This window comes from Sminthopsis crassicaudata, chromosome 4, assembly GCF_048593235.1.
Source record: "Sminthopsis crassicaudata isolate SCR6 chromosome 4, ASM4859323v1, whole genome shotgun sequence".
Lineage (NCBI taxonomy): Eukaryota > Metazoa > Chordata > Mammalia > Dasyuromorphia > Dasyuridae > Sminthopsis > Sminthopsis crassicaudata.
Genome location: NC_133620.1, coordinates 16,608,965 through 16,632,718, shown reverse-complemented (window position 1 = coordinate 16,632,718; position 23,754 = coordinate 16,608,965). Strand labels below are relative to the sequence as shown.

General features: G+C 39.8%; 1 protein-coding gene across 4 annotated transcripts in view; it reads left to right on the top strand.

Moving 5' to 3' along the window:
• The window catches only part of FGGY (FGGY carbohydrate kinase domain containing), a 517,954-nt gene that overhangs the window by 313,817 nt on the left and 180,383 nt on the right, over window positions 1-23,754 (top strand). For all 4 annotated transcript variants that reach the window (XM_074265798.1, XM_074265799.1, XM_074265800.1 and 1 more), the window contains one exon: window positions 22,811-22,914. In XM_074265798.1, coding sequence (XP_074121899.1) covers window positions 22,811-22,914 — 104 coding nt within the window. The remainder of the gene's footprint in view (window positions 1-22,810; window positions 22,915-23,754) is intronic.

Genomic DNA, 23,754 nt, shown 5'->3' with positions numbered 1-23,754 from the left:
TGTCATCTTAGTCAATCTAAGAGGCATGTAGTATCTTGGAATTATCTTAATTTGCATTTCTGTAACTAATAGTGATTTAGAGTATTTTTTCATGTGACTATAAATGACTTTAATTTCTTCATCTCAAAATTGTCTACTCATGTCCTTTGACTTTATCGCAGAATGGCTTATATTCTTATAAATTTGAATCAATTCTCTCTATATTTTACAAATGAGGTCTTTATCAGAGCCCTGAATGTAAATTTTTCCTTCACTTTAATGCTTCCTTTCTAATCTTGGCTGCATTGATTTTGTTTGTATAAAATCTTTTTAATTTAATATAATCAAAATTATAATTTAAAAAAAACCCAACAAAATCTTAACAGTAGCTTTAGTATTTGAAGGGTAATAAGCTTTAAGTCTTTGGGAAAATCCACTAATTTGGAATATTTCCTTCTCCAAAGAGGCTGTATGAATAGGTGCTATTAACTATACAAAGTGATATAGTAACTTTGTATAATAAATTATTCTGTATCTTTTTGTTTTGTTTTGTTTTGTTTTCCATCATTTGAAGCATAGGCTTGAGGGGAATAAATGGGGAGGAGAGAGAGAAAGAAATAGGTGGAGAGGGAAGGAAAGAGGGAGGGAAGATGAGGGAGACAGAAGAAAAATAAAGAAGAGAAGAGAAAAAATGAGGCAGAAAGAGAAAAAAAGAGAGGTGGAGATAAAAGGAAATGGATAGAAAGGAAAAGAAAGTAGAAGAGAGAGAAAAGGAGAGGAGACAGAGGAAGGGAAGAGAAAGGGAAAGGAGGAAGAGAGAAAGAAAAGAAGAGAGGGGGAAAAGAAAGGGAGAAAGGGAAATGGATGAAAATAAAGAAGGGAAGGGAGAAGAGACAACAGAAGGGGGAGAGATAAAGGGAAGAGAAGAAAAGGGAAAAGGAGAAGAAAGGGGAAAGGAAAAAGAAAAGGGGAGAATAAAGCAAAGGAGAGAGAAAATAGGAGAAAGAGAAATGAAGGGAAACAAAGAAGGGGAAAGAGGGAAGAGAAGAGAAAGAGAAGCAGGGGAAAAAGGAAAGGGAATGAAAAAAAAAGGAAAGGGAAGGAAAGGAAAGAAAGAGAATAAAAGGAGAAGAAAAGAAAAAGAGGAGAGAACAAGAGGAGCCAGAGCAGGAGATCTGGAGTCAGAGTAAGAGACAGGGAAGCAGACAGAGAGACATACAGCCAGAGACAGACAAAAACAGCTGGAAGGCTGCCAGCAATTAAGCAAGAAGTTGGCAGACACCAGATGGGCAGGGTGGTGGAGGCAGCCCTAATGATGATGATGAAATTGTCATTACTGGGAGCTCGACAAGTTTGGGTTTTTTTCCCTCTTTCAGACATCCTAAATAAATAAATGGAAAAGGGAGAAGGCTAGCCTGGTGAATGGTAGCAATTAGTATGTGCTCTTCCAAGGTCTTCATTCAGTATCATTATGGACCCTACTTCAGCAATTCTGCCTTTCTTACCTCATGATAGTGCTTACAATGTTATGGCTACTAAAAATAATCCCAGACATTTATGTGGTGCTTTATAGGGACAAGTAATGATAATATATGCATAGCAGACTTTTCTCACAAAATATATAAATCAATACAACAAATAAATACATACTTAGTATAAATAAGTAAACCAAGTAATAATAAAAGCAACAAAAATAGCAAAAGTGAGCCTTTTTGTACTGCTCTTAAAGATACAAGAAAATAAAGTCCGGGGAACTGAAGAACTTTGTCCAGGGTTCACGTAGGAAGCCACTAGCAGGGAAGGAATTTAGAATTACAGAAATTTAGAGATGGAAACAGGAGGATGTGTGAGCTAGCTTGAACTGGATTCTGACTACTGATTGGTAGGTTTTCAGTGTGAGCTAAAAACTCATTAAATAATCTGTCAGGGCTTGATTTATTGTTTTGTTGGTCCTCTATACTTTAAAAAGTGATGGAGAAAATGTTGATAATAGAGAACAAACTTAAAAGTGATGTGTGTATGGATGTGTGTGTATATATATATGAATTATGCACATCTTTATATTTTTCCTCCTAGAAAGAGAATTGTTAAACTTTTACAAGCTCCCTACTAGATGAACGGGACCATAGAATATAGAATTTTAGAGCTAGAGATTCAGAATGGAGAATATCAGAATTTGGGAGGCATCTTGGAACAGACAGAATGGATCTTAGAATAAAGAACATTATTGCTAGAAGAGTCCTTAGAACACTGGATGTCAAACTTGAAAGGAACCTTAAAGTATAAAAAGTCAGAGCCAGAAAGAGTTTTAGAGGAAAGAGCATCAGCCCTGGGGAGTGAACTTCCCAGAATCATAGAACAGGGGAGTTGAGAAGGTCCCTAGCATGATTTATTGCATTCTATGCCAGAAAGGAACATCACTCATAATGGATCCCACAAGTGGTCAAATTTCCAACACAGACTATCAGGACCCTGTTAGGCTAGAAGAGACCACATGGTCCTTACTCTCTTTTTTTTAGATAAGAAAATAGAAACTTGGATGGGCTGATTTATTCATCATCTATTGTTATTATTAAATATTAATGATATTAAAACATTATTAATAATGTTAACAACAATATTATCCTTTATATATTGTTTTAAGCTTCATAACGCACTTTTAAAATATTATCTTTTTTTCTTATAACACTCTTGAGAGGCAGCTGATGATTTCCATTTAACAGATGAGTAAACTGAGGCAAGGAATAAGTCCCTTGTCCAGGTTAACCAGCTAGTAAGTTTTGCCACAAATTTTCCTCGACTTGAGCTCCTGCGGACTCCCTTTCAGAGGTCACCAAGTTCAGCTCTCATCCCCACCATTTTGCTGATAAAAAATGAAGCCAAAAGAAATTAAATACTTCACCTAAGGTCGCCCAGTCCACTAAGCATCCGAAGCAGGATTTGAATCCTGTTCTCACTGATTCCCAAGTCCTGCTAAGCTCTCTTGCCCTCTCCTGTGATTCTAACCTCTCAGACCAGTCCAACTAAAACATAGCCAAGCCTCAGTAACCTGAAAGCCCTGATATGTGATGAAGCTTTCATTTATTATCAGTGATAAAGCTGGGAGGCAAGACTGAGGTGCAGAGGCTGAGGCTGGAAGGAAACAGCAGGGATGAGTTGGTTTGTAAGGTGGCTTGATAGAAGCCTGGCAGCCTTAGGGACCAGTGATGAAGAGATGGAGAAGGAGGGAGACCTTGGATCATAGTGACGTGGGATGAGAACAAAGGGGAAAGCCCACAGACCTGGGCAGTCTGGTGAGTGTGGGCTAGCTCCGTAACTGGACAGAAGGCAATAGCGTGGGTCACGTCTCTCACTTGCATCATTTCACTCTGGGGAGTCGGAGAGGAAAAGTGGGTCCTGCTTTCCACTCTTGACAGATAGTTGGAGCTGAAATGTATTTTCAGTTGGCATCTCTCATCCTACAAGTGCCTTCCTAACTGTGCTTCCTGGGGGCTCTCATCTTCTGTGTTTGCTTATTAACTAGTGCCTTTGGCTCCCTTTTATTGCTTGTGCAATAACCATGGGGTCCTCCATCCAGAAAAGCCACTTTTTAAAACTTCCCAACTGTTCTACGTCACTGAGACCTCTGGGTTCCGGGACCTGACCTGGAGAACCCAGCTCCAGAATCAGGTTTCCTTCACTTTCAAAGTCTCAGTTTCATTGTCGGCTGAGAGCTGCGAGGGTAAGGCCGGAAAAGACATCTGGAGCACAAAGGGGTTAAGTGAGTCACCTATGTCATACAGCCAGAATATGTCAGAAGAAGTTTCCTGACTGGAGGGCTGTTTCACGATCCCCTATACCCAGAGAAATGCATAAATATGAAACTATGTGCTTAGTTTTTTGAGAGAAAATCAACCTATGAATACCACATGGGAAGAATTGGCAAGACAATGTTTTTTTTTTTAATTGGAATTTATAATATCCCACAAACTCAACAGAGCTTGGAAGCAAAAAAGGAAGAAGTAGGAAGAAGAGGAAAAAGAGAAAAAGAAGGAAGAGGAAGATGAGAATTACTACCAAATGTAAGCATAAACTGCAGTGAGGGTAGTACAGTGTCTAGAACTAAAGTGGAAATAACTATAATAATTATTATAATAAATTATATAATTATGATAAAATAATAATAATTATTATATATAATGGTATATTATATAATTATATAATATATAATGATATATTATATAAATATATAATATATAATGTTAATTATAATAAAATGGTAATTATAATAAACATGACAATTATAATAAAATGATAATAGCTAATACTTATATGGCACTTATTCTGTGTATTATGATAAGTTTTCTAATTACTATCTCATTTGATTGTCAGAACAATCCTGAGAGGTAGCTGCTATTATTAGCTTCATTTTATAGAGGAAGAAACTGAGGCAAGCAAAGTTTAAGTGACTTACATAGGGTCACACAGCTAGTAAATGGTTGAACTCTATTTATTATACTCTATTTATTATACCACCAGCTGCCAAGGATGATGATAATTTCTGTGCTCTGCCTTGGTCTGAGCACATCTAGAATGTTATATCCATCAACAAGCATTTATTAAGTGCTTGCTGTGTGCCAAGTAATGTGCAAAAATTAGGCAAGACCCCTAAGGGCTCCTCGAGGCTTTTCAGTCTGATGAGGAAAATATGTCAATTCAAAGTTCATGTACAATGCTCATAAAGTAGATAGAAAGTAGACTCAAGGAGGAAGAAAGCTGGGAAGCCAGGGTGAGGTTTGTAAGAGTCTTGGAGGAAGTCAGGAAAATTGAGGGAAGGAGGGCCAATGTGCCAGCTGTGACGCATCGGTGACACAGACATAAATATCAGAGAAGGAGTGTTGGGAACAAGGAAGAGCAAGTTCTGGATGCTATGTTTTAGAAAGGAAATTGTGGACTGGAGAGCATCCAGAGTAGACCAACCATGATGATTTTGGTGGTTGTTCAGCTATGTCTAAGTCTTGGCAAAGATGCTGCAGGGATTTGATTTCCCTTTCTCCTGGTCATTTTACAGATGAGGAAACTGAGGGTTAAGAGACTTGGCAAGGGTTGCACAGCTAGGAAGTGTCTGAGGTCAGATTTGAACTCGCAATCGGGCCTGTTGCTTTATCCATTGTGCTATTGCCCAGCCACAACATGAAAGTCCTCAAATCAAATATGAGGGTGGGTTCATATTAGAAAGAAATGGGGATGCTTTTACCCTAGAGTTGAGAAGGACAAGGCAGGACATCAAAGCCATATTCAAATATTTGAATTTTATTATTTTCACATAGAAAATGAATCAAGCTTGTCCTGCTTGGCCCCCAAAGGCAGAATTAGACATGATGGATGGAACTAACACACAAATGAAGACTTGCTATCAGGGTAAAAAAAGACCTCATCATTAGTGCTATACAAAACTGCGCCAGAAAATTGTGGTTTCCCCTTCACAGGGGGAACAACTCTGGACAAGGCATATAATCTCTGGCTCAATTTCTTCACCTTTAAAAATTGAACTTTATCTCCTTTAATTTCCCCTCCATATTTAAATATATGAACCTACGATCCAAGACCACCTGCCAAGGATATAGTAAAGGCAGTTGTTCAGTTATGTATGGACTGGATAAGGTTTCCAATGAGGGAGATCATAACTCTGGGATTCTCGTCCTCCCCTACTCCAGGAAAAGACCCCAATCCTCATCTTTGATCTGGGGACATGTGAACTATATATAGTGGCTTTTATGTGCCACTCAAAAACAACATTTCATGGTCTCTGGATTGTATCTTTCCAATGTTTGCTCATATTTATTTAGGAATATACATTTGCCTTTTTTATTACCTTCCCTCCAAAAAAAGAACAGAACCAACGCTACAAAATAAGTGATGTCCTTTCAATAACAACCACAACAGAGATTCTAATACATACTGGAGCCCAATAGTGTCCACCTTTGTACTTTCTATCATTTTAAATAATTTCTTTAGAAATATAAATTTGCCTTTTTTATCATACTTCCCCCAAGAAAAAAATAGACTGAAGCTACAAAATAAATGATATCCTTCTAATAACAACAACAATGATTGTAATACATTCTGGAGCCTGATAGCATCTACCTTTGTACTGTTCATCATTTTGGATAATTTAAGAACATAAATTTGCCTTTTTTATTACCCCTTCCCCCCAAAAAAGAACAGAACTGAAGCTACAAAATAAATTATATTCTTCCAATAACAATAACAACAAGAACCACATTACATTCTGGAGCCCAATAGCATCCACCTTTTTACTTTCCATCATTTTGGATAATTTATTTAAAAAATAGAAATTTGCCTTTTTTCTCACCCCTTCCCCCCCAAAAAAAGAACAGAACTAAAGCTACAAAATAAATGATGTTCTTCATATAACAATAACAACAAGAACCACGTTACATTCTGGAGCCCAATAGCATCCACCTTTGTACTTTCCATCATTTTGGATAATTTATTTAGAAATAGAAATTTGCCTTTTTTATTACCCCCTTCCCCCCAAAAAAGAACAGAACTGAAGCTACAAAATAAATGATGTCCTTCCAATAATAACAACTATCAAAACAATGACTGTAATACATTCTGGAGCCCAATAGAATCCACCTTTGTACTTTCCATCATTTTGGATAATTTATTTAGAAATAGAAATTTGCCTTTTTATTACCCCCTTCCCCCCAAAAAAGAACAGAATTGAAGCTACAAAATAAATGATGTCCTTCCAATAATAACAACTATCACAACAATGACTGTAATACATTCTGGAGCCCAGTAGCATCCACCTTTGTACTTTCCATCATTTTGGATAATTTATCGCTGAAGTGAAGTGAGTAGTGTTTGCGTCATTCCTGAGAAATTTCTAACCCAAATTTCCCAAAGTAGAATCCCACATATGGCTAATTTACAGACTCTGCAAGTTCTCTTTCAGGCTTAACAAGCAACTTTGCTTTGAGATTCATTCACTGGCTACTTTCAAAGACATTTTGGAATTTCACTTTTTGTGAATTCTAATGAATGTTTATTTTAGAACTCCAGGGCTGGAATACCAAATGCTGGGGTTGGGGGAGAGTGAGCTTAACATCTTTTCAGCTGTTTTTCTCCCACCTCCTTGGTTATCTCATGATGCTGGTGAGCCTTGGGGTATTTTAATGGATATTTCAACAGTAAACCCCCAAGGGAAAGTGGGAGATCAGCTATGTGGGTGCTGTGGCTACATCTTCAGGATTCTAGCCCATCAAGGAAGCAGCAGGACAAAGGGGATTTGGTTTTCCTGGGCTCTGGGATCCTTGCCATTTCTCTAGGGATCTGAGGGCTGGGGTTGTGTTAAGGGACTTGCAAACTTCACCCAATGAAGCCCTATTTTTGCAGCCCTGCTCTGGCCTTTTGGGAGTTTGAATGAAAAAGTCTTAGGAGCAGCAGATGCAAAATTGGGAGCTAAGAGAGATATTCGAGATAGATCAGCCCCTTCATTTTACAGATAAGGAAACTGACCCCCAGAAAGAGGGAATTCCAAGATCACTTAGGAAGTAAATATCAGAGAAAAGGAGAAAGCCCCAGCCTCCGACTGGTTGCATATCCACCATTACTTTTTTGAACTCATGGCCTTCTATTTGTGATCGTGATACCTAGGAGTAGTCTAGGGTTAACAACAACACTTATGTAGTGCTTCCTGTATGCCGAACTATGCTAAGTACTTTACAATTATTATCTCATTTGATCCTGACAATAATCCTGGGAGGAAGGTCCTATTAGAATTCCATTTGACACATGAGACAAACACAATAAAGCTATTTTTTTCAGAGATCACACAGTTAATAAGTGTTTGAGGCACGATGTGAACTCAGATCTTCCTGAATTTAGGCTCAATGCTTTATCCACTGCCCTACTCAGCTATCCAGCTAACCTAATTATATGGTCCAGAAAAGTAAATTTGGAAATTTGATTTACAATTAAATCAACCAGAGGAGAAAACAAACAAGGTGAGATGAAATGCAACTATTGTTGCTTACTCATTTCCCATCATGCCTGATTTTGTGATTCCATCTGGATTTTCTTGGCAGAGATATTAGAATAGCTTGCTATTTCTTTCTCCAGTTTCATTTTATCGATAAGGAAACTGAGGCAAACAGTGTAAAGTGACTTCCCAGAGTCACATAGCTATCTGAGGTTGGATTTGAACTCAGGAAAGGGAGGCTTCTTGACTCTAGGCCTGGCATTTTATCTGCAGTACGACCTACCTGCCCCAAATACACCAGCCAAGGTATAAGTAGAGTGCAAGAACTGATCATTACAGGTAGAGTGGGTAAATATGAAGTATTCTCATTATAACTGACTTTTAAAAACATATTGATACTTTTTAAAATGTAGATGAACATCCCAGCATTGTCTTTGTGCACTCTGGCTTGATTTAAAAAAAAATATATATATATATATATACTTATTTATTTATTCATTCATCCATTTATTTATTTATTTGTTTGTTTGTTTGTTTGTTTGTTTTATTTTTTAAATTAATTTTATAATTATAATTTTTTGACAGTACATATGCATGAGTAATTTTTTACATTATCCCTTATATTCATTTTCCCAAATTTTCCCTCTCTCCCTCTATTCCCTCCCCTAGATGACAGGCAATCTCATACATTTTACATGTGTTACAATATAACCTAGATACAATATATGTGTGTAAATCCAATTTTCTTGTTGCACATTAAGTATTAGATTCCGAAGGTATAAGTAACCTGGGTAGATAGACAGTAGTGCTAACAGTTTACATTTTGACACATACAGGTCCTTTCCCTTCTTTAGTATTTCTTTGGGATATAAGTCTGGCTTGATTTTCAAAGACTAGGAACCAAATTCGTGTAACAATGATCTTCAGACTCCTGCGAGATCCACAGACAGATAAATGAACCCCAAAGGTTCATACTATTTTTGTTGCATCGAGAGAGGAAAAGTCCAGAACAAGAAGGATGATGGGGGTCTGCCCTGGTCACACAACAGCTGGGCTATTCCATTCTGGACGCTACATAGATGGTCTCTGAGGTTCTTTGTAGCTCTAGATCCATGATCTTAAGAAGGACACAAACATGTCAATTAGTAAACATTAGCAAGGGCCCAGTAGACGCCAGGCACTGTGCTAAGTGCTGGAGATACAGAAAAGGGCAAGAGTCCCTGTTCTCAAGAAGCTTACTGCCTAATGGGAAAGCTGGCATGTGAACTATATATAGGCAAAGTCTAGGTAGGGCAAATTGGAAGGGGATTAGAATTAAGAGGGATAAAAAGCAGCATGTGAACCAGTCTCTGCCCTCAAGGAACTTACAGCATCTTTGGGAAGACAAAGCTCAATACAAGAGACACGGGGAAAACAGTAGAAACTATTGTACGATTAAGTGCCAAATGTGGGGTAGAGATAACAAGTGGCCAATAAAAAAGAGTCTTTCTTTATTATTTTCTGTCTATATTCTATACCACATTTCCTAAAAGAATGGAGGCTTTGTACATGAGGCTGACTCTGCCTGGCATAATTGTAGGATTGCAAGAAATAAATAGATAAATCCTCCTGGCCCTTGTGGCATCCAAGGCAGGCTGCGCTCAGTCCGTAAACCCAGAATTCCAGAGGCCAGCCGAGTCAGTAAATACCTTGACAAAAATCCCCTCTAGTTGAGAGAATGGTGTGACCCACAATTGATTATCCAGCCTCTACCTGATGGTTCCTAGAACACCCTCAAAGCAGCCCATCCCACTTGGAGACAGACTGAATTGCTAGGAAGTCCTTTTGCTTTCTTTTCCCCTTAATTCAAGGCCAAATCTGCCTCACCACCTTCTACCTGATCACGTCTAGTCTCTTTTCCCATGGGGAAGCCTTTCAAGTATCTGAAGGCAGCTAGGCTGTCTGCCCTCCCTCTCTCGTCCTCCCCTACTCCAGGAAAAGACCCCAATCCTCATCTTTGATCTGAGGAGCATCCTAACGACCACCCTAGCAGATAGCCCTTTTAAAACTTGGAGGGCGTTATCGTGACCCTCTGAACCTTCTCCTCTCTAGACTAAATTTCTTCAATTTCTTCCCAATTTCTTCAACCTATGGTATCAACATGATTTAGTCTCCTCTGGAAAGCTTTCAGGACTGAAGGTAATCAATCCACCAGTCAGCATTTATTAAGTACCTACTGTTCTCCAGCCATTGGGTATACAAAGCAAAAATTAAATAGTCCCTGGCTTCAAAGAGAATTAATTACTCACAGAGCTGGAGCCATTTAATCCAACCCAAAGATGTATCCCAAAGGTAAAGGGGAGTTTCTTCTCATGACCAGTGGGCCTCTTCTGGAAGACTAGAGGGAAAGGAGCCTACCCCTTCTGGGGACAACGCTGCCCCAGATTTCACTCATTGAAATATTTGGCATCACAGCAAAATAACTGCATAAATAATGTATATTGTATAGACTTTCACATAGTTAACATATATTGGTCTGCCTGCCAATACATGGGGGGGAAAAGGAGGGAGAAAGTTGGAACAGAAGGTTTTGCAAGGGTCAATGCTGAAAAGTTACCCATGCATATGTTCTGTCAATAAAAAGCTGTAATAAGAAAAAGGAAAAAAAAAAGAAATATTGTGCAGCAGAGCAGACTGATTTGTAAGAAACCAGGGCTTTTTAGGGACTTTTTACCTTTATACCTGACCATTTTCTTCCTCATGCAAGTCAGTTAATTGGGGAAGAGGTTCCATTAGGAAGGGATAGTTGGGTTGAGATCATGAAGATATGTTAAATGGGAGAATATGATGTCTAGGTTTTGTTACTCCCCCCAGGGTTCTGGTGACCAGGACTCTTTTTCTTACACTCCTAATGAAAAACAAAACCAAATTGGGCTTTGAGAGATTTTCTCAAAATGGAAAATATCCCCCCCTTCCTTCTGCTTTGAGCTGCTTCTTCTGTAGCTGTGTGGGTATTGGAGTTGGGGACAAAAAGAAGGGGAAAAGTGAGCGAGTTGAGATTTTTGGCTCAGAATTCTAGCCTAACCCCAACCTCTGACACTGATCAAGCTCCTGGTCTATTAAGGGTCTTGTCCCTGTTTCTCTGACTATTCACTTTTCATTTGGCTCTCTGTGATGAATAAGTTTTAAGTCCTCCATTGTATAGCCCTTGGAAAATGTGAAGGGTTAGGGCAATTCTGAAGACCATCTTGGTGCTTGAGCTCCTCTCTCTCGGGGGTTCATGAAACAAGGGCCAGTCGTGACCTACTGGGGGTGTAAATTATTTTCGCTCAAAAAGGACACCCCATCACTTCCCCCCCCCTCCTTGCCAAGAGCTGAAGCTTGTGTGTCTCTGAACAAGGGCATCTGTGTGTCCCGGGGCCCCTCATTCAGCAAGTGGCTCTAAGGTCCCTGTGTGGTTGTGCAGAAACCCAGACGTGGTCCAGGGTCCTGAGTCAGCTGGGTCAAATGGGCAGCAGCCACTGAAGTGCCAGACATTTTAACAAGTATTTGGAGTGATTCTGTCAGCCAGTGAGTCATGGAGCCCTACAGCCTCTGAAGAATTGAAAACCATTAGCCAGAAGCCAATGGAGAGTTGTACAAAGGGCAGGAACAGGCTGTCATACACTACAGATGGGGTCTGAAGTTAAAGAGCAGGAAAGCATCCACTTAGGGCTGGGAGGGACTGTTGGGCTCAGCAAACACCCTGCTCTTATTTTTACAAAGGAGGGAACCAAGGAGCAGAGAGTTTGGATGATTTCTCTAAGGTCATAGAGGTAGTGAATGTCAAACTGGATTTCTCTTTTGTTTTCTACTTGCAAAATCCATCCTTAGCCTCCAAATTTTGTGCTTTTCCCATTGTACTATAATGGTTCTCCATCTTAACAAAGATAAATAAATAGGAAAAATAGGCAGGCAACAGCTCTAATATGATGAGGGATTGATTTGGCAAGAAGGCCAATTGATGAATGGTCTGTGAACTCATAATAATATAAAGAGAAGGGCAGCAAGGTCTGCAGAACATTGACTGATCCCATGTGACAACTTAGCGAAAAGAGACCAGAGTCTCGCGTGATCTGTTTCCGTGTGTATCACTGGAGGGAACACGCAAACATATGCCATGAGTCCATTTGCCTATTTAAGTATAGGTGACTCGTTTCTTTTTCTATTTCATTTTCATTTATTATTTAAATGTGTCTGTCTCTTTGACTTATTGTTATTCTGATTCTAAGTGTACTCTGGGAAATCTCTTACTTTAGCTTATATATAGCTGACCAAATTGATCACTTTAATCAATTTCCCTTACACATAAATTAATAGATGGTCTTCTATAATTCCTGTGGCTCTAAAATCAGAATGGTCGAAGGATGCCCAAATGGGACCTTGATTCCAACTTCTTTAAGTGACTAGCTCAAGATCACACAGCTAATGTTTGGGAGGTGTTTAATCCATGCCTTCATGACTCCAAATTTAGTGAATGGCAGATTAAGCTCACAAGGAGACTCAAAATCTTCCTGTCTGAAACTCCCTAAATAACTGAGAGTGTGGGACAAGGGAAGATATTAATTCATGTCAATGCAATAAGCATTATTAATCATCTACTATGTGCAAAGCACTGTGGGTGCTACATTAATCATCTACTATATGCAAAGCACTGTGGGTGCTACATACTAAGAATATGAAACTAAACTAAATAGTCCCTGTCTTTAAAGAGTTTACATAATACTGAATTTGAAGAGAGAATCATGATCTCTGTCTCCAGATATTGGATGGAATTCAATCTGATTTGCTGAGATCCAGAGGGGAGAACTGGGAAAAATGATGGTAGGGGAAACAGGGGAGTTTAAGGGAAGCAGATTGGGTTTCAGTGGAAAGAAAACTTCTAACATGGAGCTGTCCAAAGTAGAGCTGACAGGCTACCTTGGTAAAAAAAAAAAAAAAAAAAAGTCCTTCTTTTGGAGGCCTTTGTGTGGATGATGACTTATTATAAATGAGACTTCTGTTCAATATAATTACATTAAATTTGGTAAGCATTTATTAATCACTTGCTATGTACAAAGTGCTCTGTTAATCATAGGGATACCCCAAAAAATGGGAAACCCTTTACACAGGGTTGAATCATAAAGAATTTCAATTACAGATAAAGTAAATGTAAAATGTAAAAGATGTATGGGAAAAAAAGAAAGTCTGAAAGCAAGCAGCCTGGGTTAGATTAGACACTCCTTTATGATCCTTCCGACACTGGGATTCTATACTTATTATATGGAAGGAAATCCTCAAACAAAACCATGTGTCATTCATTCAGGTATGTCCTAGACCCAGCTCCGAATGGCTCCTTGAGAAATGATTGTTAGATTCTCAGCTGGATGGTTCAATGGAAAATGTTCTGAGCCTTGAGCCAAGAAAGCCTGAGTTCAAACCTGGCCCCAAATGCTTACTAGCTGTATGACCCTGTGTCAAGGTCCAGGCTAGCTCCTCTGAAGGGCTCAGAATAAGTCCTTGCCCCACGTTGGGCGCCAAAATGTGAAGGTCCTGTCGTCTCTTCAATTATAATCCTTCTCTGGGAGGAGATCTCTTTTCTGTAAAATATTTTCCTCTGTGAGCAGGTTTCTTGGGAAGCTTCTGGAGCCTCCAGCCAGACTCTCTCCTTCCAGACTGCAATCCCAACCCTGTCCCAGACTAGCCTCTCAGTCAGACTAACTCCTTGCCCTACTGCCCTCCTCTTTTATCCTAGCAGAGAATGGGTTAGTGAGAACTCAACAGGGCTTATGAGAAACACTTCAACCAATGAACTTGCTCCCTCTAAAGGTGCAAACTCCTCTAAATATGTAAACTCCTCTTCAGAAGTCCAAAGGTGTAAAATCCCCTTAAAGGCCCGAACCAAAGGTGTGAATTCTGAGCTAGAGAATTGTCCAGACAACCTGAGTTATCACCTTGTAATCCTAACAACCCTGGACAAGTCATTTAACTCTGCTTCAATGTCTTCAATCATAAATTGAGGGTAAATTAACACCTCCTTTTCAGGGTAGTTGTGAGAATTACAAATAAGATAACATTTATAAAGCACTCAATATTGTACCTGGCATATAGTAGGTGCTGCATAAATGCTTAGTCTTTTCCATTTCCTCATTATGAGCATTTACATATAAAAATTGTTGCAGATCAAGACTTGACACATTTTTTTGTCTACACTAACAAAGTAACTGAGAAAATCGCAGCAATGCAAATTAAACTTAAATATCTGTTCTATTTTTTTTTTTTTCTGAGAGAAGATTGTTAAAAGTTTACTAGCACACCCTTGCCCACAGTCTCAAGAATGGATTGTTGTCATCGGCTAAGCACTAACATTTTATAATGCTTTAAAGATCACAAAGTACTTTCCTCACAACAACCTCAACACTTTAGATTTTATTTTATTTTATTTTATTTTATTTTTTTCAATGAACATTTCTTTTTTTTTTTTTTAATTTATTTTTATTTTATTTTATAATTATAACATTTTTTGACAATACATATGCATGGGTAATTTTTTTATAACATTATCCCTTGCACTTACTTCTATTCAGATTTTTTCCCTTCCTCCCCCAAACCCCTCCCCCAGATGGCAAGCAGTCTTATATATGTTAAATATATTACAGTATAATTTAGATACAATATATGTGTGTAGAACCGAATTTTTTGTTGCACAGGAAGAATTGGATTCAGAAGGTAAAAATAACAGTTTACATTCATTTCCCATTGTTCCTTTTCTGGATGTAGCTGGTTCTTTCCATCATTAATCAATTGGAATTGGATTAGCTCTTCTCTATGTTGAAGAAATCCACTTCCATCAGCATACATCCTCGTACAGTATCATTGTTGAAGTGTATAATGATCTTCTGGTTCTGCTCGTTTCACTCAGCATCAGTTGATGTAAGTCTCTCCAAGCCTCTCTGTATTTCTCCTGTTGGTCATTTCTTATAGAACAATAATATTCCATAACATTCATATACCATAGTTTACCCAACCATTCTCCAACTGATGGACATCCATTCATCTTCCAGCTTCTAGCCACTATGAAAAGGGCTGCCACAAACATTTTGGCACATACAGGACCCTTTCCCTTCTCTAGTAGTTCCTTGGGGTATAAGCCCAGTAGTAGTATGGCTGGGTCAAAGGGTATGCACATTTTGATAACTTTTTGGGCATAATTCCAGAATTATGGAATTATGCACTTTAGATTTTATAGACATAAGCGAGCCCATTTATTATATGAGGAAACCTGAGGATTAGGATTAGAGCAAGGAGTGATTTAATTTTCAATCTAAGAGAAGCTAGGTGAGTTATCCAAGTTCATTCAGTTCTTAAGAGGTAGTTCCTAAAGAAAGGCCTGAGATTCATGAGTCTTTGGAGACTCTACTCAATTCTACCATCAACCATTCCTGAGGCTTTGGGATCACTTTATTCCATTTGGCCTCAGTTTCCCTTTCTGAAACATGAGAATTAGACTAGATCATCATTTATTCAACTATATCGTGCTGACTCAAAAGATCCCAGAAATCAATGGAGATTGTTGTTGTTGTTTGTTTGTTTGTTTGTTTGTTTGTTTTCTATTAAAATGGAAGCTCCTTGAGAATAAGAATTATTATTTTTCTATTTCTAATCCTAGAGTGTAGTAATTTTTTTCATTCAATCACTCATAGAAAGAAAAACATAGTAAAGCTCCTTTTAGGTCTGCTCCGTTTGCTTTTCCCCATCAATCTCTGCATGAACATTGCCACAAGGAAGGGAGTGTTTCCTAGCATCACTGAATCAAACTCCGGGTCCAGAAGGAACCTCAGAGGCCATCTGCTCCAGCTACATCATTTTACAGACAAGGAAGCCGATGCTTACAGAAACAAAATATCTTGATTACATTTCCCCAAGGTGTTCTAACCACATTGCAATTATTTTCCATGTTCAAAGCCTTTCTTTTCACGGTCCCTTCATCTCATCTTTCTTTTAGACATGTAGAAACTGAGTCATAGGAGAGTTCAGTGACTTCTGAACTCTAATGAATAATATGTTGTATTCTCAGAGTAGAGAGGAGAGCTTTTATTTCTAGTAAGGGTTTTTACATCCTTTTAAAAATTAATTAAAACTTCACATAAGTAATAACAGAAGTAACTAACAGTGTACTTTTTTCTTTTGAGCAAAGGAAAAGTGGAAAATGTTCAACATATCCTCTTTGAAATAAAGAAAACAGAACATAAAACTTTTTACTTCCATTAAAAACAGAAAGCCTCATGAAAATATGCCTCTGGGCAATGTTTCCTCGAAAATGCTGCCTGGAAACAATATCCATTTATGTGTTAAAAATATGTGTGTGTTTGTGTGTGTGAGTGATGTGTATATTTAGTAAGACACTACTGTGCACGGTATATTGTGTTAGGCAATGGGGGAGATGTGAGATTTAGTGAAGACAGGCAGGCCCTATTCTCTCAGAGGGCTAAGGTAGAGACACACACTAACAGTACTCCGATGATTGTGTGATCCTTCCAATGTTGTTGATCCTATCTCTCCAAGGCTATATATATATATATAATCTGGCATAAGAGGCTTGAGTTTAAATCCCACTTTTGATGCTTATGAACTACATATATAACCTGAGAGAAATCTCTTTACCTCCCTAGGACCCAGAATCCTTCTCTGTAGAATGATTGGAATGGATTAAATGGTCATTGAGATCCCTCCCAGGTCAAGAACCAGGCTTGAAGTCTAGGAGACCTGAGTTCAAATGCAGCCACAGTTACTTATTAAATAGCTATCCTGCTCAAACACACCAAGTGAGGTCATCTAGTCCAACAGATTCATTGAAAGATGTGAGGAAACTTAGAAGCAGAGAGAGAGAAACTGATTGGCTTATGGTCCCACAGGGAAGTAAGCCTTAGCTTTTTTCCCCCCAAATCGTTTGAATCCAAATTCAGCATCTGCTCCATCCAACTGAGTCTGCTCCCTACAGGGCCCCTGATTTTGTTGCTGAGCAGGCCTGAGTCAAAGCCTATGTATGTGTAAGCTATAGTCCAGCATCTTCAAGCTCTGCTCTGCTCCCTTAGCCTGAAGTCAATTTGGCAAGTAAATGTCACACACTTGACACATAAATGGTCTGGTCACAGAATTGCTGTATTTAAGAGTGAAAAAGACTTCAGAGGATGATTATCTGAGCCTAGGCCCCCAAAAGAATGCCCCCTGATGCAGCTCTGGCCCGTGGGCACCCAGCTTTTTTGAAGGGGGAACTCTAGAATCACCCGGTTCATCTTTTGGACAGCTCCCATTGTTCAGCTGCTATTTTTCATATATCAAATCCGAATTTGTCTCTTTGTGATCTTTACTTATTCCCCCAGGGGACAAATAGACCAAGTCATCCCTCCTTCCTCTCAGCCTCCCTCCGAATAGGCTTCTCTTGTCGACTGCTTCAGTCAGTCCTCATATGTTTTATTTCTTTCTCTGTATCTTCTGTACCTCTAATGGCAGGATCCTGTTGATCAGTTGTTGATTAATATAGAATGGACTCAAGGTTCCGTGACGTTCTAGCTGCCTCTCTTGAGGAAAAACAGACACAGGGTCCCCCTGACTGAAAGCTTTCCATGTTATTTGTCAGCATTTCTGCCGGTGTAACTTTGGGGAACCACTCTAACACAATGAGCCAATGTGGAGGAGGGTGGTTGGGGACTTCCTGGAGCCAGCACAGAGAAGCAGTCAGGTCCGTGACCTTGTGTCGTCAGCACTGGTTCTAAGCCACTCTGGTGAGCATCCCCAGACAGTGCTGAACAAAACAGTCCTTCTAATGCCATCAGTGCTATTCCACTTGGCAGGGATTCAAGGGATGGAGCATTCTGATGAGCAACAGGGATTTGGGAAGAAAGAGCTGGATTAGTCTCTCAGGCCAAAAACTCTTGGCACTTAGAGTTCTTCTATTTGAGCGGGGTAGGGGGCGGGGGGGGGATTTGGCCAGTGGGGGTTTGGGGGGGGAGGGAGGCAGTGCTTCTTGTGGAATCCAAAAGCCCACTGAAGAAAGAGGAATTTTAACCCTATTTGAAGCCTCCCTTTCCCAAGCCAAACCTGCCTCTCCGAAGTATCCAATGCATTTAATATTCATGAACATTCCGGAGCCAAAGTCCAGGACTGATGGTCCTTCAGAGCTCTAAGGGGGAATTCTATGATTGTTTTCCATATTTGGAAACCAGGGGAATAAGACTTTGGTTTCTTCCCAAGAAAGAATAACAACCTGCCTCCATAGCTTCTCCTAAAGTCTTTCCCTTGTCTCCACCCACACAGTCGCCTCCCTAGATCAGGGACTTGTTCCCCAGGCCTTTCTTGTCACAAAGATGCCTAATTTGTCCCTCTGTCTCAAGTCACTCTCGCTCTAACTCATGCTCCCCACATGGAGTGATGGGCAGCTCTGACTGTCACTCCCCTGCCCAACGTACTGGCTCACCCACCCTCTTCTCCGCCATCGTTGATTTCCTTCCCCTTTATAAACTCTCCCAGGTTCAGCCAGGCTCCCCTTCCTCCACTTCCTTTGATTTGCTGCCCTGTCTCCCAAGGCCTCTTCCCCTTGCTGCCATCCTTCCCCCCTCCCCTCTGCCTCCTGGCACCCAGACTTTCTTTTAAGGCTCAGTTCAGGAGCCACTTTCTGCAGAAAAGCTCTCCTGTTCTCCAGCTTTGTCCCAATATCCCCTTGTTCTGCATTTGTGAGAGCAGACATTGTTTGGGGTTTTTATTGCTGTAAAACACAGTGACCTTTGGCCCCACTGGCTGAGGAGCTGGACTGTTATATCTCCCCCCTTCCTTAACATTCTCCGGTTTGCTAAGAGGTTGGGGGAATCTCTCTTCTCTGTCACTGACCCGAGCCTCCCCCCTGTAACAAAGCAGGATCAATTGTGTTCTCCCCCATTTAAGGGACCCTGTGACTTACATCTTCAGTGACATTAAACCACTTAACTCTGGGATAGCTTTTACAAAGAAATATTTATTTCAAAGCTACACAAGAAGAAACATTCAAACGTTCTTCCCAATACTTTGGGGACACAATCCAGCTCTCTCCTCCAGGGAGAGAAGGGGGATAAGGCTCACATTTAGCTCCCTTCCTACATGGCATTATCCACATTATTTCAAGAACAAGACCGGCTTCTTCTGGTCTCTCTCCTCAAAACTTTACTCCTCAACTTGTTTCTAGATCTGATTTGAATCCTTCCATTTTAAGATCCTATATTCCAGGGCCAGACGGGAAGCTTCACTCCCTGCATCTATAATGGAAAAGAACAAAAGAAAATCCCATATCCTATGGGACCAGCCCTCAGGCCCTCCCTTGCCCATGCCAAATGGGATGACCAACTCATCACAGGAGGCCTTCACTCCCGTATGGCAAAATAGAGAAACCCAAAGGATGCTCAGCCAAGCAGTTAAAAGACGGCCACTTCTTACACTTCATCTAATAGAAAAAACTGTCTCCAATCCCATCCTAGCTCAGGAAACTCTGCTTCCGTCTCCAAGACTGCCAGGTGACTAGTGTCTTCCATAGGGGTGACGTCATTGTGAATGTCTTCAGTTCTTGGCAGTTTCTGCATAAATCCTTATAGATTGATTCTTTGGATATTTACAGAAAAATGCTAATTCTCTCCCCTTCATCCTAAGCTCTAGTTTACAATATTGTTTTACTTGTGACTCTGAACCAGGACTTCTTGCACCTTTCCAAATGAATGTTCAAAATAACAAGTATCGTCACTATTAATATTGACTTTGATGTTTGCCAACAATAATCTGAGGACTTAAAGAAGCCAGCATTTATTAAGTGGCTATTATTTGCCAGGAACTGTGGTGCAGATATTATCTCTTTTGATGTTTACAACAATCTTGGGAGGTGGGTTCTATTATTGTCTCCATTTTTCAGATGTGAAAATCGAGTCATTCGATAAATATTTGTTAAGATCCTAATGTGTCAGGTACAAGATAATTCAAAAGTTAATACAAAATACAAAATAATGCAAAAATACAAAGAGAGATAAAGGACAGTCCCTTCCTGGAAGGAGTTCATGATTAATGGGGCCACAAGGAAATGCTGTGTAGCAGAATAAATAAGAAACAATTAACAGAGGATAAGCATTAGAATTAAAAGGGATTAGGAAAAGTTTCCTGTAGAATAAGGGATTTTAGTTAGGATTGGAAGGAGGCAGGGATGAAGAAGGAGGACATTCCAGCATAGGGAAAAGCCAAAGAAGATGCTCTAAACTAAAGCTAGTAAGTATCAGAGGCAGAACTTGAACCCATCTTCTTGATGTGATATCTAGCACTCTAACCATCGTACCTCTCGGCTGCCTTGTGATTCGCCAAAGACTGGTTAAAATGGTTTTGTCTAATCTCGGAGCTGAATCTCTTTTGTTCAATTCTAATCTTTAAAAATCGAATCCCTGTGTGTGGTTTGTGGTGATCTCTATAACTGAACGGAATAGTTTATTAACCAATGTTTCTCTGATGTCTCTGGTTGAGAAAGACCCCACATAGAAGTTTGTGATGTAGTTTCAAGGGTCTCAAAGCCATCCTGGATCCTAGATTGGGAATAGTCTTTCTCCTCAGATGTAGGATCATAATTTAACGCTTTCATATACCTCTCTATTTCAGAGCTCAGTTTCCCCAGTGGACAATTACCTAATTGTTCAAGAAATTCTGTGAGTCAATGTGCCCTAAGAGTTAGCCAGGGAGCTCCCACCAATGTATTTCTCTTTAATAGTCGGACAGGCAGCATAATTGCTTTCAAGCAAAGGCATTTCTTCAAATGACATCATTGTCATCTTCATCATCATCAAGACAGAAATCAATCATTTCCCCCCCAAATCTGGGAAAGCGATGTCCCGTGATCTCACAATGTGTGAGAAGCCCTGTACTGTGTGAGTACCGTGTGGCTCAGGCTCACAAATAGGCACACAATTATTAATGCCTTTGGGTGTTTTGTGGCTGTTCATGTCAGCTTCTTCCCCTCTGGACTCATTTCTTCTCTGAATACACGTGCCCTTCTGGGACCATAGCCTCAGCAAGGAGTCATCACTGCTTTGCTGATCTACTCAGATGTAGTTTCTGCAGGATGGCGTTGGTCTGTAACCGCCACCGTCCAGAGCTCCCAGTGCAGCTGCAATCCTCGGTTACCCTTTCCTCTTTAAGAAGGAACAAATGCTGAGAGGCTCCCTTTTCTCAAAAATTTCCCATCTCTTTTAGCTAGAATGTTCCCCTAGAATTGTTCCCTTGAATGTTCCCTACTACCAAGCAAGACATTCTAGCTTTAACTCCTCTGGTCTCCACTTTGGAGTCCAAGGCATGGTTTTTGGAGATTTTTTATTCCCATTTGCAAACTATAAACCAGGGGACAGTTATTTGCTAAATAAATGCCAAATGACTAAGAGAGTTAAGCATTCTCAGTTTTTCAGCTCATAAATTCCTTCTTCCAACTGGAGAATTGGGTGGAGAGAATCACACAGGGACAGAGCCAGGTCCCAGGCTCGAGGTCATTGTCTCTGCCTGGTGGGCAGTTCTATCCCTGGCCAATTCCAATAAAGATGAGACCTCAGGCCTAATGTGGCCTCATTCCACAGACTTTTGATACCACCATAGTTTCAAAACTCAAAGAGATGACCTCATTTAATGAAGAAAAAACTGATGGCCAAAGAATGAAGTGACATCTCCATCCCTTTTATCAAAGTATTAAGGGGCAGAAGCTGCACTGAAAGTGACAACTTCTGACACTAAATCTATTTGGGCCTGGAGTCAGGAAAATCTGAATCCCATTTCAGCGTTGGACACTTGCATACTTGCTAGCTGTGTGATCCTGAGCAGATCTTATAAATTCTGGCTGCCTCATGTGTCAAATGTATGTAATAACACCTAAACCCCAGCAGTGCTGTGAAATATATTTAAATATTATTTAATATATTTATGTATTTATATATATATAGTTAAATATTATTTAAATGAAATATATTTAAAACACTTAGCACAATAGCTGATACAAAGTAAGAGCTTAATAAATACTTCTCTATTTTCTTCCTTCCTTCCTCCTTGACTTGCTTTTTTCCTTCTTCCTCCTTTCTCAGGATCATGCAACTAGTGAGTATCTGAGGTTAGATTTGAAATCAGCTCTTTCTGATTCAGACCCAGTGCTCTATTCACTGCGCCACATATCTATCTATCTATCTATCTATCTATCTATATCTATATATCTCTATCTCTCTCTCTATCTCTCTCTCTATCTATCTATCTATATACCTATATATATATATAGAGATAGAGATAGAGATAGAGATAGAGATAGAGATAGAGATAGAGATAGAGATAGAGATAGAGATAGAGATAGAGATAGAGATAGAGATATATTGTGTTTTCCCTGCTACAAAAGAGGAACCTTGATTAATAGGGAACATTTCATTTTTGTCTTTTTATTCCTAGCATCTAGCACCTAAAAGACACTTAATACAAGCTTTTTGATTGATTGGTTTGCTCTTCCCATATAGGAAGCAATCCTCAGCAATGTAGCCCTGAAGCATCAATTTCCCTCTTACCTGAAGTGTGTTCTTGATGTGGAAAGTCCTCAATATTTTTCTTCTCTAAAAGGAGTATTTAATGTGTGTGTGTGTGTGTGTGTGTGTGTGTGTGTGTGTGTGTGTGACCTCTTCTATATCAAGACTATATCAGGTGTCCAGGTATTGCTGTTTAAATATATATATATATATATATTTATATACACATACAAACATATAATTGCATATCTACATTTCTATATGGTGAAGGATTGTTTTGTTTTGTTTTTTTCCACAGGAGTGATTGGAGCAGATGTGAAAGGGTATAACCTGCCCTGTGAAAAACAGCCAATTACCTCTCGTCTGGCTCTGATCTGTGGAACATCTTCTTGTCACATGGGGGTAAGTGAGAACCCCAAAACTTACAGCTGTGTTCTCTCTCTCTCTCTCTCTCTCTCTCTCTCTCTCTCTCTCTCTCTCTCTCTCTCTCTCTCTCTCTCTCTCTCTCTCTCTCTCTCTCTTTCCACCCCTCCAGTGAGAGTTTATCTTACCAAAGACCTCACATTCCAAATTCTTGGTTATATTTTATTTGATAGAACCCTTCCAATTGCTGCTTGCTTTTGTGGATCAGTTGGCTTACTTATTGCTTACAGTCATTTTTTAAAATTAACTTTTTAAATAAAAAAGGTGGAAAAAAGAATTAGTGGAGAGATACTAATGCTATAAATATAGCATAGATAGATACAGATCTCTCTCTCTCTCTCATACACACACACACACACACACACACATACACACTCACACACAAATACACAGGACAAGGCCTTCGGACCCTCTTTTTGCCCTGTCTCTTCCCTCCCTCCTTCCACTTTGATCGGAACCTGGAGGTCTCCTCCTCTGCCTGTTCTTGATGCCCTTATTCAAGACAGTCAGACTCTTTCTCAAAGACTCAGTTCTGGCTGAAAAAAGCTGCCCGAAGGCACAAGGTCAGTGTCTGCAGTGACATTGGGATGACCAGGGAGCACAGGGATGGAATGGGATCTGCAGATGCTGGGCCCCCTGCCCTCCTGCCCTTGACCTCGAAGACACTAATGGGTTACTGGACAGCTCCTTCAGCAGAGCCCCTGTTTGCCTTGGCTGGGAGCCTCACTCTCTGGATTCTCTCAATCAATATAAATCTCTGGTCCTCAGAGCGGGGCCTAATGATCTGTAGAATTATGTTCTCTATCAGGACTTCAAAAG